The sequence below is a fragment of the Eutrema salsugineum genome, unplaced genomic scaffold (genome assembly GCF_000478725.1).
Source record: "Eutrema salsugineum unplaced genomic scaffold, Eutsalg1_0 scaffold_4, whole genome shotgun sequence".
In the NCBI taxonomy this organism is placed as follows: Eukaryota; Viridiplantae; Streptophyta; class Magnoliopsida; order Brassicales; family Brassicaceae; genus Eutrema; species Eutrema salsugineum.
The window spans coordinates 12,283,972-12,303,355 of NW_006256686.1; the positions used below are offsets into that span (position 1 = coordinate 12,283,972).

The 19,384-nt window shown below is 36.7% G+C and overlaps 1 protein-coding gene and 1 non-coding gene across 2 annotated transcripts; both read left to right on the top strand.

The window, feature by feature from the left end:
• Positions 1-812: 812 nt before the first annotated feature.
• LOC18013579 (probable pectinesterase/pectinesterase inhibitor 32) lies at positions 813-4,220 on the top strand. Its single transcript, XM_006419064.2, has 3 exons — positions 813-1,236; positions 2,534-3,094; positions 3,403-4,220. Exons 1-3 carry the CDS (start codon positions 918-920, stop codon positions 4,098-4,100), a joined length of 1,578 nt encoding a protein of 525 aa, XP_006419127.1. The 5' UTR covers positions 813-917; the 3' UTR covers positions 4,101-4,220.
• A 210-nt stretch (positions 4,221-4,430) lies between these two features.
• Positions 4,431-4,533, top strand: LOC112085001. The gene has a single exon (XR_002898646.1). It is a non-coding gene; the product is annotated as a U6 spliceosomal RNA (small nuclear RNA).
• Positions 4,534-19,384: the final 14,851 nt, after the last annotated feature.

Below are 19,384 nucleotides of genomic sequence, written 5' to 3' on the forward strand. Positions count from 1 at the left end.
ATTTTGTTTAAAAAATATTTTTAATTTAATATTATTTTAAATTTTTGTTGTTAATGGAAATTTAATACATAATTTCCTTATTCTTTTATATATATTTATTTAGTAATAATATTAATTTTTAAAAAATTTCTTAATTTTGAATATTAATGTAAACCAGTAGAATTGTCCTTTTTAATCCTATGTGGACACCTTTAGAGGCATTTAGCTTCAACTTTTATTAGTAAATATAATTATAGACGAAGACTTTATTTTAAGCTTTATTTTAAAATGTGATATGTCTTATCTTATTTTTCAAGTTTCTAAACGAATGCAACAACACAACAAAAGGCTCATCAAATATAAAATTTATTTGAAAGCAAACCACCATTTGAAGTGTATCCTCTAACTTTTATTTAATCATAAAAATTAAAATTAAATTTAAAAATAATTTAAAAAATATTACCGGCACATTGTGCGGGTTAATTTCTAATCTACCATGATTTAAATTGCTAACATAACAGAACCACACTACCTCCAACCAATTAATGATATAATCATACGTTTTTATACTTTTTTAAAAATTGTTTTAAAAAATATTGTCATCCACAGGTCTCAAATTTATGTAGATAGTGGTCCGACTCAGCAAAGATCAGAATTCGAAATCCAATAAATTTGAGTTGCCGTAATCAAATAAAATTACTATCTATAATTTAACCATAACCGAGGTTTTATAAAAGCGAGGGTAGATCGTTGTCTCCTTTCTTGCCTACCCAATCTCTCTCTCTCTCTCTCTCTCTCTCTCTCTCTCTCTCTCTCTCTCTCTCTCTCTTAAATAACATCACATGTCACTCACCACCACTCTTCAATCAGATCTCTTCACGAAGATATTATAGAGAGTGTGAGAGAGACACTGTTTCATCTTCAAAATTGCACCGGATATGACTAAGTTACGAGAAGTGGTTTCATTGATCTTTTTCCTCTCTCTGATCCTCTCTCTATGTTCTGCCAAAAAAGAGGAGGCGTATTCTACTACAAGGCTTGTTCAAATGGAGTGCTTGAGCGTCCCGCCTTTGGATTTCGCCGGAGCGGCCAAAACCGCCGTGGACGCGATCAGAAAAGCCGGAGCTTTAGTGTCGAAGCTCGACAAGAAATTGGGGAGGTCCCGAGTGGGCAATGCGATTCTTGATTGTGTTGATCTTCTTGATTCTGCTTCCGAAGAGCTTTCTTGGATCATATCTACTTCTCAGAACCCCAGTGGTATCAATTTTGACACTTTACATTTTTTGTTCTTGCATGCACAAAACCGTTTTTCAAAATAGAAATCTCTAAATTGATCTAAAAATCGGATAATTTAATGTTGAGGAATATGTCCTTCTAGAAGAAGGACCAACTTAAAATACAAATTTACAAAAATCACCAAGTAAAATTCAGTTCACGTGGTCGTGCAGTTTTTTGGCTACATATCTAATGCTGTATACACATTAAAAGGTTAGTTGCCAGCGATTTGTTACCTTCATTAAAAAGGAGCCCTATTAAATTAGTGCCTTTGTGTGCACCGAAATTATTAATACCAAAACGTTGGACCACAATAGTAGCACGAGATGGAGGATAAAAAGGATAATTAGCATACTATTTTAGTAGCTTTAGTACTATTGAATGTTTCTCTACTTTTTATCTTGTTATTAAAAATCTTAAATTTTCCTCCGTCTCAGCAATATATCAGTAACCGACGGAAGAGAACATTACAGAAAGTCCATTGTATTAAGCATCACTTGACACGACCGATCTATTTTTCCTTTTTTTCTTTATGTTTTTCTCAAGTACTATTTCATAACTTTCTTACTTTTTTCTGCTGAATCGGATTCTCATAACTTTTTGTTTAAAAAGAAGAAAATTATATCGTCGGTGATTAATCTACGACATGGAAATAATATTTTTTTTTTTGTTTTTTGATTTTCGGGAATATAATATTTTGCTGGAAAGAAAAACTTGCATTTATGTGGATCTTGGATATTTTATGAATATAGCAACGTCGGTAATGAATTACATTGTCGTTTCTAACTGTAGTTTATGAGGCCAACTCACATGATATGTTTCCAATTATTTGGAGTTTTTGGAAAACAAAAAGACTACACAAAACTCTTTTCGTACCATTTTATATTCTTGTTAAAATTTTATCTGATTTTCTTACGCGAATTTTAAATCTATTTGATTTTCAAGACCTTTTATATCATGCAGGTTTATCAGTAAAGCTTTTTCCAAATAGATTATATTAATTAAATATTTAATTATATTTCAGTATACTTAAAATTAGGTCTACCGAAATACATATCCCCAAAAAATATATGAAAAAAATAAACTCAAAGTGTGTGAAATCAATTCTAATGAAAATATCAGCTCATTAAATCAATTCTAATGAAAATATCAACTCAAACTCAAACTCCACTAAATCAATTTTTTTCACGTATAAATAATTCCAGTTTGTTATTTATTACTTGTTTAACACATGTTCAGACACAAAATCTAATTGAATGCAACATAATGTCACTGTCAGGTAATGACAATAGTACAGGAAACGTGGCTTCGGATCTAAGGACATGGATAAGCGCCGCCCTCTCTAACCAGGACACTTGTCTTGACGGCTTCGAGGGTACTAATGGAATTATCAAAAAAGTAGTGGCCGGTGGTCTCAGCCAGGTCGACAAAACTGTCCGAAATCTACTAACTATGGTTCACTCTCCCTCTAAATCCAAGCCCAATAAAGCTCAGAAAACAACCACAGCTCATAGTAGCTTCAGTAAATTCCCCTCATGGGTAAGTCCTGGTGATCAGAAGTTGTTACAAAAGGATGGTATACCAACGGTAGCTGATGCTGTTGTAGCCGCAGACGGGACTGGGAATTTTACAACAATAAGCAAGGCAGTGTTGGCCGCACCCGACTACGGTACAAAAAGATATGTGATACATGTGAGAAGAGGTGTATATGCAGAGAATGTAGAGATTAAGAAGAAGAAATGGAACATTATGATAGTTGGTGACGGCATTGATGCCACCGTGATCACCAGTAACCGAAGTTTCATCGACGGCTGGACAACTTTCCGATCTGCTACCTTTGGTTAGTAACAACATACCAATTTCTATTCAACTAGTTTATCTAACGTTAATCAAATTATATATACTTTTTCTATTAAAAACGGATTTAACAAAGTCCAAAATAATACAAATAATTCAAATATAACGTATTTTGTAAGACTTCAATTAAGTATATATATATATATATATTTTTTTTTTTTAATTTGTCAAATTGATAACTTTCTATTTTGGAAAAGATCTTTTAAGTCTTCACCATTTATAGTATACATCTTGTAATTTTTTACTTAATGATTCACATGGTTTTGAGTTGTTTATAAAAATAATTGGCAGCTGTGAGCGGAAGAGGATTTATCGCACGAGACATAACATTCCAAAACACAGCAGGACCTGAAAAACACCAGGCGGTTGCGATCCGGTCAGACTCAGATCTCGGGGTTTTTTACCGGTGCGCAATGAGAGGTTACCAAGACACACTCTATGCCCACACAATGCGTCAATTCTTTAGAGAATGCATCATAACAGGCACCGTAGACTTTATATTCGGAGACGCCACAGCCGTATTCCAGGACTGCCAAATCAAAGCCAAACAAGGCCTACCAAACCAGAAGAATAGCATCACTGCTCAAGGACGCAAGGATCCTAATCAACCGACTGGATTCACGATCCAATTCAGCAACATAACGGCTGATACCGACCTACTACCAAACTTAAATACCACCGCTACTTACTTGGGTCGGCCGTGGAAACTGTATTCTAGAACGGTGTTCATGCAAAACTACATTAGCGATGTACTAAAGCCTGAAGGATGGCTCGAATGGAATGGAGATTTTGCGCTGAACACGTTGTACTACGGAGAGTATATGAACAACGGACCAGGGGCTAACCTTGACCGTCGTGTTAAGTGGCCAGGATACCATGTTTTGAATAATTCGGACGAAGCTATTAATTTTACGGTGGCTCAATTCATACAAGGAAACTTGTGGTTGCCTGCAACTGGTATTAGCTACATTGCTGGCCTAGCTTCGTAATTAATGATGTTTGATTGTGCTAATTTATATTATCTTTTCATATTTTATTTATTTATTTCTATTTTATATATAGTTTCTGTGAGAATTGAACTAAATATTATGTGAATTTGATGAAGAGTTATTTAGTAGTATTTTTTTTTTCTTTTTGGTTTGGAAAGTTAAAAGTAATGTGTATCGACCTATGTGATCATCTTTAACAAAACAAAAAACGGACATTGATGTGTTATAATATTTGTTTTTCACTCAGAATGCTTGTCGAAAGCCAAAACTTCTCAATCTTCTGGTTGACAATGAGACAATCAATGCCAAAATTCATAATTCTTCAAACCTGTCCCTTCGGGGACATCCAATAAAATTGGAAGGATACAGAGTAGATTAACATGGACCCTGCGCAAAGATGTCACACACAAATCAAGATATTGTCCAAATTTTTTAAAGAAAACAAAAATTCTTCAAACCTTTTTGAGAAAATATAGTAATAGTTTCTCAATTTCTAAATTATATGAGATTGACTCCCATAGATGATATACATATATTTTACATGATTTTTAGATGGTTTTTAATATCTTATTTTAAGTATTCTTTCACAGTTTTATGGATTAGAGGTAGTTTTCTTGTATTCGTAGTATTTACAGAATTTATAGGTCAAAACATCAAAAAAATATGAATAATGGAGCAAAAGAGCAGCAAATCAGGTTCATGCCATTTTTCCAAACCAAAAAAACGAGTCAAGCACCTAGAGCTCAAAGAAGCAGATTTCTCCAATGTGGACAACACAGATTCATCAGACGTTTCTTGTTTTGTTGAATGCCTTTCCATGCGTGGATTGAGATAAAATTTGGCGATAAGATATAAGTTTTAGTTAGCTTTCATCTAGAATTGGTTTCAAGTCATTTGAAATCAAGGTTAGGAAGTTACATCGATTTTACTGGAAAACATGTCTATATGGCTTGCAAAGGAAGCAAATGCAGGAGTGAGGCCCAAGATCGGCCCTGAGACTTCCTTCTTACCAGATGTCACAACTTTGGGTCAGGAACTCGATCCAAAGATCTAGCTGATGGACCTTGTGCCTCTGTAAATGAAAATTTTATTTTTTTGACCAAAACCTAACCTTAGCCAACATAGGGTTTTTCTAAATCCTATATTTACTTGTTTTGGCCTCCTGCATCAGAGAGAAACCAGAGCAGCCACGCTTATCATACAAAAACCACAGCTTTTTTTTTTCTTTCTGTTGAAAAACAACTTCGGAAATACGTTCGTATATGTGTAAAAACTAGAGAAGAAAGACTTAGAGAGAGAGTTAGATAGAGAATGAAGAACAATATCAAAGATCTCTTATGATTTCTCTCACTAGAATCACCTATATATAGTGGCCATGTCCAAGCCCACCTATATATAGTGGAGAAGCTTGGAGACAAACCTTTAGAAACTTGGGGACAAAGTGATCTAGGGGGGATGAATGTCTAAGGCCATGTCCAGTGGGGGTTCATCCCCACATTTGGGCTCGAAATCATATGCAAAACTGAATTAAAAAAAAGGAAAAAAGCCCATTTTAGACGGATCGGTTCATCCGGTTGAACCTGATGAACCCGTCTCTTATCCACGTGTCATGAGGGGATTGGAGGAAAATCGGGGAAATTTTGGGGGAGGAAAAAAAAACTATCGGCCCAATATTCATTCTCTTTCCCCGATAATTTTTTCTTTCTCTCGTTCCCTTCTCCGGCGATATTTTGAGAATCCGTCGATTCCGTTCAAACCGGCGAATTTTTCTGGTGTGTTGGTAATCGTAGCAACGCGTTTCCGTCTGAACGTCAAGGTAATCCTTTGGTCTTCAGTTCTCGGTTTATTTTTTAACGAATTCGTAGGATAGGGTTTCATATATTTGGGGAAAAACTAGAATTCCAAAATCGGTGTTTTTTTTTGGGGATTTTGGGTGGATTACGGATGCTTGCCTCTTAATTGATACCCGTTATCGGTTTTCCGTATGGTATTTGACTGATTTACATGAATTTCAAATCGACGAAATTAGGGTTTTTTGATATGGGGGAAAATTTTTGGGGCTTTTCTTTCGGGGCTGCAATTTGGGTAGAAAACATAGTTTTTATTGCGGTTTAGCTCTATTTCGGATTGGATTGCATGCTTGATGATATATGTGATGGATTTGTTGCGATGAACTTTAGGGTTTCATGAAATTTGGGGAAAATTTTGTGTGCCTTTATTTTTGGGTTTCATTTGCGGTTTATTACAGTTGCATTGCGGTTTATTTTTGGGTTTCATTTGCGGTTTCTTCCATTTGCCTCAGTTGGGTTTAGGTTTAGAGGGTATATCGATGATGCTTCATATATGCAGTATGATTTTCTTTTGAAATATGTGATCTGATTTGATTTATGTGAGTGGCATCATTCGGGTTTAGGTTTAGGTGATGTTGAACTGAAATTGTTGTAGTTTACTCAATCGTTGTAGTTGTTTGCCATTCTATTTGTATTGTTCTGATCCCCTTCTGTTTTGGGCAGAAGATGCAAAGCAACAGTTCAGTCCCGTACTGGGAGAAATCCCTCATGAAGCAGAAAAAGGAAATTGAGAGGGTTAAGAGCCCGCTATACAGTACAGGTCGTTGTAGTATTATGCTTAAATATGTTGTTTCCGAGTTTAGACTTGTAATCTACTAATTTTTTTTCTTTGACACATTTGATTAGGCCCCGTTGATGGAGATATGAGTTATTGGGAGGCTCTGCTTTTTGGATCAGCAGGATCGCCTTACGAGAACGGAGTCTTCTAAATTGCCATTCACTTTCCTCCCAAATACCCGTTCAAGCCACCCAAGGTCTTCTTCAGAACAAAGATCTTTCACCCCAATGTAGGAGATCATGGACATATCTTCCTACGGATGCTCACTACCGACTACTTCTCGCCCAGGTACACCATCCATAAGATTCTCACAAAAATTCATGAGATGCTGAGCAACCCAGAATTGGGTGAGGGGGACTACTACGATGAAGAGAAAGCGAAGATGTATAAGGAAGACAAGTCGGAGTTTGATGAAAGAGCTCGGGAATGTACGTTGGAGCACGCTAGGGCTTAGGGTTTAGTTCATCTATCTTTATCTTTTATATTCTTTTGTTATCCACTACTTTGGAGCACGCTTAAACTCTTGAAAAGAATTCAATGTATTTTGTGAATTATGCTATAGTTTGAATTTAGCAATATATCAATATATTTTAAAAATTGTGTGTTTGAATTTTTTCTTAATAAATTGTATTCATCTGCAATATATTGTATTCTTTTTTTTTTTAATTAGTGATTTTTATTTTAATTACAAAAAATATTTTCAAAAAATAAATAAATAAAATATCCGGATGAATCCCATTAACGGATTCAGTACTGGAACCTCGAACTTAACCAGAGTTCATCACTACTGCACATGCCCTAAGGGGGATGAATGCTCAAAGGGGATGAATACTTAGAAGCTAAGAAGCTTGGGGAGAAATCTATCCAAATGTATAATCAATATATTTATAACACTCCCCCTTGATTATCCATTTATATTGACGCGGTGCGCGTGTACTGCCTCATTAAAAACTTATCATGGAAAACCCGTTTTGGGACAAAACCATGACAAGGGAAAAAGACTGCAGTAAAGCTCCCCCTGGAAAAGACATATATTTTTCTCTTCACAAGTCTCGTAGATGACGCATTCCAATCTTGTAAATATGTTTTCTGAATACTGCAGTAGGAAGCGCCTTTGTGAAGAGGTCTGCTGCATTGTTGCTTGAATAAATGTATTGAACATTGATCTCTCCGTTTTTCTCGAGTTCTTGAGTATATGAAAGAAATCTTGGAGGAATATGTTTTGTTCTGTCGCTCTTGATATAACCTTCTTTAATTTGGGCGACGCAAGCAGCATTGTCTTCAAATACTTTTGTGGGTTCTCTATCTTTGATTATTCCGCTTGATTCTTGTATGTGTTGAGCCATTGATCTTAACCACACACACTCTCTGCATGTTTCGTGAAGCGCAATAATCTCTGCATAATTTGAAGAAGTGGCGACCAAAGTCTGTTTTTGAGAACGCCACGAGATCGCCGTTCCACCAAATGTGAAAACATATCCTGTTTGCGATCGTGCTTTATGCGGATCTGACAAGTATCCTGCATCTGCAAAACCAACTAGACCAACCTCAGGGTTTCTTGAATAAAATAGGCCTAAGTCAATCATACCTTGTAGATAACGGAAGATGTGCTTTATTCCATTCCAATGTCTCCGCGTAGGGGATGCACTGTATCTTGCAAGTAGGTTGGTAGCAAAGACTATATCTGGTCGAGTACAATTTGCAAGGTACATTAATCCGCCAATAGCGCTCATATAAGGTACTTCAGGACCTAATATTTCTTCGTTATCTTCACAAGGTCGAAATGGATCCTTGTCAACATCAAGCGATCTATTGACCATTGGAGTACTCAAAGGAGTCGCTTTATCCATATTTAAGCGTTGTAACACCTTTTTGGTGTAATTTGATGGATGCACAAATATTTTATCTTGGAAATGCTCTATCTGGAGCCCTAGACAATGTTTTGTCTTTCCAAGATCTTTCATTTTGAACTCTTCTTTCATATGAGTTCGTGCATCATCAATCTCCTTTTGAGTTCCAATTATGTTCAGGTCATCAACATATACAGCACTGATCACAAATCCCGATGCGGATTTCTTAATAAATACACAAGGGCATATCGCGTTGTTGATGTATCCTTTACTCAACAAGTATTCACTTAAGCGATTATACCACATGCGTCCAGACTGTTTTAGTCTGTAAAGTGAGCGCTGTAGTTTGACCGAACATATTTCCTTAGATGCTTCCGGCATCTTTGATCCTTCTGGGATCTTTAATCCTTCTGGGATTTTCATGTATATGTCACTATCAAGTGAACCATATAGGTATGCAGTCACCACATCCATCAGGTACATCTCTAAACTTTTAGATGCCGTTAAGCTCATTAAGTACCTGAATGTGACTGCATCCATAACCGGAGAATATGTCTCTTCATAATCAATCCCCGGTTTTTGAGAAAAACCAAGCTTGTGCAACGAGTCGGGCCTTATACCTTATGACCTCGTTTTTCTCATTTTTGTTTCTCACAAAGACCCATTTACATCCAACTGGCATTACATCTTCAGGTGTAATGACTATAGGTCCGAAGACATTTTTTTTATTCAAGGAGAATAATTCATTTCTCATGGCCTCTTTCTATTTCTCCCAGTCAGGCCTTTTCTGGCACTCTGACACGGACCTTGGGTCTGGATCATCTTCATGATCTATTTCTCTGGATACTGATAAAGAGAACATTCCATTTGTATCATTTATCTCGCTTCTAGCCCATAATGTCCCACTTTGGGCGAAGTTAATGGATATCTCATATTTTTCAGTATCAGATTCGTCTTCTGGACAAACCTCTTTATCTGATTCTTCTAGAACCTTTTCACAAATGTCTTATGGACATTTTTCTTTATTCGGTTCTTCTGGAACCTTGTCTCCCAATTTTCTTTTCTTTCGAGGATTTTTATCCTTCGAACCTATCGGCCTCTCGCGCTTTAATTGAACCCGCGGTTCAATTGCTCTATTCCCATTAATACATTGTTCTGAAACATTTATTTTTGATGGAGCATTAGCAGCGGGATATAAGACTTCGTCACTCTTCTCGTATCTGTGAACGCATCAGGTAACTGGTTTGCCAAACTTTGTAAATGTATTATTTTCTGAACTTCCACCTCGCATTGATTGGTATGAGGATCAAGATAAGCCAAAGTTTTTGTACACTTTTGTGCTATATGTTGGTGATTCTCTAGATCCTCCCCCCTCCAATGTAGGGAATTCACTTTCATCAAAATGGCAATCGGCAAAACGTGCCGTCAACATATCTCCAGTTACCGGTTCAAGATATCACCTCTGGAATAATCTTCTTTTTATTATACTACTCGTGATAACTCTTCAGGAGTTTTGATGATCATCATTCTTTATTTCAATCGAGTAGAGTTCCCGAGAACATAATTCTGATATAATTCTTCAGGGATTAATTCCTCTAGAGGTTAATCTTTGGTTCCACTTCTTATAATGACATGGTGAATCGAGATCTCTTATCATCGATTTCATTCAGGTACCTGATTTTATTTCAAACCATGTCAACAATCTCTTTAGGAGATTAATCCTCTTTCGCTCCTTTTCTTTTGAAGATTTGGAACCAAAGTAATCTATAACGTTTCTTACGTGACATAGACTTAAATATATCGTCTTCAGGAACATCTATTTTTAGTGGAGCTCAGCTGGGATATGAGATTTATTTTTCACTCAATATGAACTTCAGGTTCATATGAGGATCCATAATAAAAAATAATCTCATAACATCTCATCCATCAGCTGTTTACTGCATGCTAAACTGCATGTTTTTTGCAACAACATGGAGATCACCATAACTAGTTTTGCAATCCCTTGGATTTCCTTTATTTTAAGCTCATTTTGAGTGCGAACATAATCTTCTGGATGTTCAGCTTACTCTTGATGTGGGATTCTTTAATTCTTCCCCTCAAGATGATGACAATTTTAAGGTCTATCCATCTCGAATTGAATCCTACTCTAGGACCAACTACATATTCAGTGAGATTTAAACCAAAAGAAATGGTGATCCATCCATGGATGCTATTCACGATGGCTTTCTTTATTTATTTTTTCTTTATGACATGCAATAGTTGAAAAAGCTTCTGGGTTTTCAACATGTATTCTCAATGATCTAATATCATTGGAATTACCAGGATGGCTTAACCGGTTTATTCAATTAGTAAAACTTCAGGCTTAGTTTTGTATCTTGCCATCTTTCCTTTATTATGACATATATGCATGTCACCATCGTGTGCTCTTTTGGAGCATTTTGTTTCTCTTCCAGAGCTTCTAGCTCTTCCGGGGCTTTTAGCTCTTCCGGAACTTCTAGCTATCACAGGGTTTTTAGCTATTTCGGAGCTTCTAGCTCTTATGGGGGTTTTTAGCTCTTCCGAAGCTTTTAGCTCTATGGGGCTTTTAGCTCTTCCGGAGCTTCTAGTTCTTACGGGGCTTTTAGCTCTGGTAAAGCTTCCATAGGTTTTGAAGACCTGAGTCTTCTACTCCATAAAATATGAACAATGAGGAAGTTTACTGTCCACTCCATCAGTTTGTGTTCATGGAGGAGGCTTAACCTTACACTCCATCATTTTGTGTTCATAGAGGAGGCTTTACCTTCCACTCCTTAAAATTTGTTTAAGGAGGAGGATTAAACCATCAACTCCATAATTTTATGATCACGGAAGAAGTTTAACCCTTCTATTCCATAAATATATGATCAAGGAGGAGGCATAACCTTCTACTCCATAATATTAGTAGGGAGGAGATTTAATCTTCCACTTTACAAATATAAATTTAAATGTAAAAACATAAATATGGATTAGGAGGAGGATTAACCTTCAACTCTATAAATAAAAATAAACATAAATTCAACAAGAAGTAAGCACAACCTACCTCTCCATAAATATAAATAAGGAGGAGGATTTATCTTCTACTCCATAAAAATATGATTAAGGAGGAGGTTTAAACCATCAACCCCGTAATTTTATCATGGAGGAGGTTTAACCTTCTACTCCATAAAATATGAACAAGGAGACATAGTCTACTACAAATAGTTTTTTCGGAGAAGGCATAGCCTATCTTTCCGAAAAATATACATAAATGGAGAAGAGATAATCGAAAACAATTTTTTTTTGTTTTTAAACAGTTAAGGAGGCATAGCCTACCATATAAAGGAGGAGGCATAGCCTACCATAGATTTTGAGGAGGCAGAGCCTACCATTGATTTTGAGGAGGCAGAGCCTACCATTCCATTTATAATATATAAACTTTAAATGATTATATGAATGTTAATATTAGAGTGTCGTGCTGATAATGTGTTGAAAAACAACTTCAGAAATACGTTCGTATATGTGTAAAAACTAGAGAAGAAAGACTTAGAGAGAGAGTTAGATAGAGAATGAAGAACAATATCAAAGATCTCTTATGATTTCTCTCACTAGAATCACTTGTTTACAAAGCCAAGCCCACCTATATATAGTGGAGAAGCTTGGAGACAAAGCTTTAGAAACTTGGGGACAAAATGATCTAGGGGGGATGAATGTTTAAGGGGGATGAATGTTCAAAGGGGATGAATACTTAGAAGCTAAGAAGCTATCCAAATGTATAATCAATATATTTATAACACTTTCCATATTTTTTGTTCTAAGAGATTTTAAGAAGAGTTTTTGATGCGTGTCAACTGCGTGAGGGAACAAGTTTTACCCTTAACAAAAACAAATGAAAGCCGCAAGTGCACAGCTAATCAGTTGTACACTACAAGAAAACAATCTTTTTCCAACGGTCCATTATGACGGTTTAAAAATCGTCGCAAACTTACATCGATTGTACGACGATGTTACGTCAAATTAAAAAACCGTCGTAAAACCGTCGTACAAAAAAATCATCGTAACTTCGACGTATAATTTACGACGAATTACGACGAATATACATCGATAACGAGAGATTTGATATTAATTGCAAAATCGTCGTAAATTAGATGTAAAATTACGACGAATATACGACGATTGGTTTTCGATGTAAACGTTACGACGACTTTATGTCGACAAAGAAGTTAGATGAAGAACATTTAAAACATGTTTACCTAACTAATGTAGGTGAAAGATTTTATCGCATAGTCGACGTAAAATCGTCGTAAAATTATTGTTGAATGTAAAATCGTCGTAAAAAGTCATCGTAAAGGCGTCGTAAAGCTCGAAATTTTCCTATAAATAGATCTTCATTCCTTCTTTCAATCACAACACATCATCATTCAAACATAAGAGCATCATCATCCTGGAGACCCATTGTAGGTCTCCTAAATTTTAGTATAGTGTTGCAAATCCTGATATATTGGGTTGTCCATTGCTGGAAACCTGAATTAGTATAGTTATTTACTTTGAAAAAAAGAAGTAATAATATTAAAAGGTTACTCCATTCACGTGGCTAGACGTGACACAAGAGACAAGCTCCTTTATTGTCTAATCAATAAAAAGAGATAGTATTTTGAGTTTATTTCAAGATGTCTATATACGAGCTAAGAAGCTGGATGTATATGCGTAAAGATTCAGATGGGGCGTTGACAGAAGAGTTCAAGAACGGGTTAGAAATATTTATGTATCAGGCTACAAATATGGAGAGAACGAAAGATAGCGGGAAGATGTTTTGTCCTTGTTTGAAATGCAAGAATACGAGGTATACACTAACCAAAACCGTGTGGACGCATTTATTAAATAGAGGGTTTATGCCGCAATATTTTGTTTGGTATCTACATGGAGAAGGATATGGCAGTAATACTCATGGGAATCCTGGTAGTAGTAGTAGTAATTATCAAAGTCATGTTGATTTTGATAAATCGAATTATGGTCATCAGTCTAATCAATATCAATCTGATCAAAGTGTAGATCATGATAGGATGCATGAGATGGTGACTGATGCATTTCATGAAACGCATACTGGTAATGCTGTTGAGGAACCTAATGTAGATGCCAAACGATTTTATGATTTGTTAGACAATGCTAATCAGCCAATCTTCGAATGATGTAGAGAAGGCCTGTCTAAATTATCGTTGGCAGCTAGGATGATGTCAATTAAAACAGATCATAACCTGGCTGAGGTTTGCATGGATGATTGGGCTGATCTTCTGAAATAGTATCTATCGGAGGATAAATTGGCAGCGACATCATACTATGAAATACAGAAGTTGATTTTTAGTCTTGGTCTACCTTCTGAGATGATAGATGTATGTGTTGACAATTGTATGATTTTTTGGAAAGATGATGATCAGCTGGAGGAATGTCGATTTTGCCAAAAACCAAGATACATGCCACAAACTGGTGGGCGTAAAAGGATACCGTACCAACGTATGTGGTATCTCCCTATAACTGATGGGTTAAAACGGCTTTATCAATCTGAAAGGACAGCTGCATCAATGAGATGGCATGCGGAACATACACAAGTAGATGGAGAAGTTGTTCATCCATCAGATGCAAAGGCATGGAAACACTTCAATATGGTATACCCAGATTTTGCTAAGTTCAAACGGAATGTGTATCTTGGTCTGTGCACTGATGGTTTTAATCCATTTGGTATGTCTGGTAGACAATATTCATTATGGCCAGTAATCCTAACTCCTTATAACCTTTCTCCAGATTTGTGCATGCAAAGGGAATTTCTTTTCCTAAGTATTTTGGTTCCATGTCCCAATCATCCGAAGCGAGCTCTCGATGTATTTCTGCAGCCACTCATACATGAGTTGAATCAGTTATGGTATACCGGCGTTCGCACATATGACTGTTCTACGGGAAAAATTTTACTATGTGGGTTGTGCTTATGTGGACAATAAACGATTTCCCCGCTTATGTGGACAATAAGCGATTTCTCCGCTTATGGTATGCTATCAGGATGGACTACACATGGGAGGCTATCTTGTCCTTATTGTCTTCATCGAACTGATGCGTTTCAGCTAAAACATGGTAGAAAAACTTGTTGGTTTGATTGTCACCGGAGGTTTTTACCGGATAACCATCCATATCGGAGAAACAAGAGGTTATTTATGAAGAACAAAAGTGTACATGTCCCTCCACCCGTAAATTTAAGAGGAGCTGATATACATGCGCAAATCGATCATTGGAGGGCAGAGGAAACAGTAACGCGTGGGGGAAACTGGCACACTCCTGCAAATATGCCTGAAGGTTATGGAGTTTATCATAATTGGCACAAGAAAAGTATCTTTTGGCAACTACCCTATTGGAAAGATCATCTGCTCAGACACAATCTTGATGTCATGCACATTGAAAAAAACTTTTTTGATAATATCATGCATACAGTTATGAACGTAGCGGGAAGAACAAAAGACAATGGTAAGTCAAGATTGGACTTGCCTGATTTATGCAACAGAAGTGAGTTGCATATACTGAGAAACGGGAAAGCACCAGTTCCTGTATTTCGGTTGAGTGCAGATCAAAAATCAGCATTGTTCAGATGGGTTTCTTCAGACGTTAAATTTCCTGATGGGTATGTTTCTAATCTTTCTAAATCTGTTAAGAAGGGGGTAAAGTTTGCCAAGATGAAAAGCCAAGACTGCCATGTGTTTATGCAACGATTATTTCCATTTGCATTTGCTGAACTCTTGCCCAAAAATGTCCATGAAGCTGTTGGAGGCATTGGTGCTTTTTTTGGGATCTTAGTACACGAACATTATCAGTTGATGTAATATCACAACTGACATTGAATATTCCAATCTTGTTGTGCAATTTGGAAAAGATCTTCCCACCATCATTTTTTGATGTTATGGAACATCTTCCTGTTTATCTCCCACACGAAGCAGAGCTCGGTGGACCCGTTCAGTACAGGTGGATGTATCCGTTCGAGTGTTTCATGAAGCATCTTAAGGGTAAAGCCAAAAACCTAGCTAAAGTGGAAGGCTCAATTGTGGCGGGGAGCTTGACGCAAGAGACTTCACACTTCACTTCGTACTATTTTGCACCGAAAGTACGAACACGCAAAAGAGCTACTCGTCGATATGATGATGGAGGAGTTGGCCAAACATATGCCGTTGAGGGTGTACCTGATATATTCTCGCCGATCGGACGTCTTAGTGGAAAACTAAAAGAAGTTTGGTGGTTGAATGAAAAAGATTATCACAGTGCACATATGTATATCCTGCTAAATTGTGAAGAGTTGTCATCGTACGAAAGGTACTTTTTAATTAATAATATATATATATATATATAGTCAGTATTAATACACTATTTGTTGTTTTCTCAGCACATTCGTTGATGAGGTTAAAGAATGCATATCTGGGGTTTCTGAAACTGAAATCAATGATCGTAACGATCAACACTATGCCCAGTGGTTAAAAGCGCAAGTACGTATAAATTTTTAATTAAAAGACTACTTTGATATATATCCAAATTAAGAAATTAAAGCAAATTTTTTTCTTGTTAGGTGGACCCGAATGATCATCCATGGTTCCATGAGTTACTACTAGGTCCGATGGCAAAAATAACTACAGCCTCCATGTATTTCACTCGGGGCTATGTTTTTCACACATACCGTCACGGTGCAAAGCGGGCGACAACTAACTATGGAGTTTGTGTGAGGGGTGAAATAGATTTTTATGGAGTTCTGCAAGAAATAATTGAAGTAGAGTATCCTGGATTGTTAAGGCTGAAAATTGTTCTCTTCAAATGTGATTGGTTTGATCCAACTGTTGGAAGAGGGGTACGTCTAAACAAGTTTGGAGTTGTTGACGTGAACAAGTCACGACGGTAAAACAGGTTTGAGCCATTTATATTAGCTTCTCAAGCAGAACATGTAACGTTTCTGCCATACCCTAGAGTTCGATCAACAGAAATCTCATGGATAGCTGTAGATAAAGTGGCTCTGAGGGGCAAGATTGTAGGGGTTGAGGATGTTCCACTTCAACAGGACACTTGCGTAGATCTGTCTGAACCAGATGTTGATGAGGAGATTTTCTTAATAGACCCTCGGAACAGGCAAGTTGAAGATCTTCCCAATGATACAGAAGAAGAAGGTGATGATGAGTTTGCTGAAACCGATGATGACGATTTGGCGGAAGACGACGGTGATGGTGACGAAGTAATAGAGGAAGATGAATCTGATTGAGTTTCATGCATCGTATTTAGTGAATGTTTGTTATTATGTAATTTGTAACTTTGTTTGTTTGAATTTTTAAATGGAATAAAATTCGATTTTACGACCGTTTTACGACGAATTTTACAAACCCTAAACCCTAAGTCTAGGTTTTAAGCCCTGAATGAATAGGGTTTAAGCATTACGACGTCTTTACGACGCGTTCACTATTTAGTCGTAAAATCGTCGTAATATTGAAATCCAAGCTTTTGAATCTTTTATATCTGATTGGTTGTAAGGTATTTCACAAATGTTTTTGATTGGTTATCTTATTTTATATCAAATGCTATCAATCTGATCAAAATCAAAAATTTGAAAAAAAACATACATATTTCAAGTTCATGCATGTTTTTGTAAATGTTAAGTAAAAGGTTATATATTAGATTACGGAATTTCAATATTTACTATCTCATGTACTAAATCCGTCATACATGCAAAGTTATAAACCTTTTTTTATATGTTAGGATACAATAACCTTTGCGTTGTTCTTTATGCAATAAGCCTTTTGAAAGATTTAAGGTTTGATAACTTTTTACATAAACATCGTAAAACCGTCGTAATATTATCGTAACGTTACGACGGTTTACGACGAATGTTCCTTAAACCGTCGTTAAACTGTCGTAACACTGATGAGAATCATACGGCTCCAGATCCGAGGTACGAGGTAATAAATGTTGTTACGTTACGACGGTTTTACAACGGTTTAGGGTTTAGTCGTTGTAAAACAGTTGTAACGGTCAAACTCTCCCATCATGACATGTGTCATGTCATGCAGTGGACCGACTGTTATACAACCAAATCGTCGTAAAATCGTCGTAACGTTACGACGATCACAAAATCTATATAAGGGACGCGAGTTTTCCTCCTTCGTCGCTCATTTCTCTCTTCCCCCTCTCTCTCTCTCTAGAAAATCTACATCTCCCTCTCTCCCTATTCTCCCAGCCAATTTAATTGCAAGTATTTTTTTTAAATAAATTTCATTATAGTTTTATTTAAATAATAGATAGACCTGGAATTTAGATAGGTTTAGGTTCGGAATTTAGATAGGCCCGGAATTTATAAATATATGATATAATTAGTAACAAATGTTATTTAATTTTGTAGATTACTTAGATATGGCTCCTCGGGCAAAGAGGTTCCACTACCGACAGATGGTAGATCCAGACGGTACGGCTCCGTCCACCTCAGCGACAGGGGCAGTCATCCCAGAGTCCTCGGGAACACAACAGACGGTTTCCCAACCGGTCGTTGTACCACAGCCGGCACCGCCTCCACCACCACCAGCCGAACCAGCAGCCCCGATACAGCCTGTACCGTATGCCCAATTTATGGTACAGGATCTTCTACGCCAACCGGATCATGAGACTATGAAAAAACTCGATCCAGATCGAGCCCCGGGAACATTTTGGTACGAGTTTTTTTTTTCAAATATTTTTTAAACAAATAATATTTATTATTAATTGAAATTAATTTAATTTTTATTTACATTTGACTAGCTTTACGACCGATAATGCGGTCAGTCGTAACGTGATGGTCGTGTCAACTGCGTGAGGGAACAAGTTTTACCCTTAACAAAACAAATGAAAGCCGCAAGTGCACAGCTAATCAGTTGTAGTATTTAGGGATCGAATCCACAGAGATTTGTGTGCCTGGTATTCTTCTACGGTTTTTAACTTTATGTCTAGACTAGATTGGTTTTTAAAGGTTGGTTGTTTGTCACAAATTAAACTAAACAAAAGAAAGCAAATAAATCTATCCTAAAAAGCAGGTAAGAAAATCGAATGAAATGCAATTAGAATAAGCAAATATCGAATGAAAGACTAATAAGGCAAGTAAAATATCGCATGAAAGGTAAATAAAGAAAGTAAATAATGAACTAAGGAAATTGAAATGCAGGTCTAAGAAAGCAAGTAAAAATCGATGGAATTGTAAACTATGGCTAAAAACGATGAGCTTTTGGGAACTCTAAGGGATCATAATCGGTTTTAACACTAAGGTAGATAGATTGGGATTGACGGATAACGATATATGGGTTCTAGAGCTAGAGTACGGCGGTATGACTACGTCACTGTCGTGATCATAACCAACTGTTTCTCGCAACCCTGACCAGTAGGTTTCCACTCTGGCCCTGGAAGGGAGAGAACGCAAGAGTTGCACAAGACTCGTCAATACTCACGATCTCGCCGCAGGTAGGTTTCCACTCCTACGGAAAAATCGCCTGTTTCATTCTAGTGCTGATACTTAATGAAAACTTTCGCAACACTAACTATCTAGATCAGATACTAGGTGATCAATCAAGCATACATGCAATAAGAACAAGAATAAACAGAGAACAGGTCGAAATCCCAGATCTATAAACCTAGATGTCTTAATCGATTATGAGAGCCCCTTTCGGGAACCCTAAGCCCAACTCGGGATCTACTCAGACATGGCTGAGTTCGACATCATCATTGGTTTTAATAAAAGTAATGAAAAACAGTAAAGAAAAGAGATAAAGAAAGCTTCTC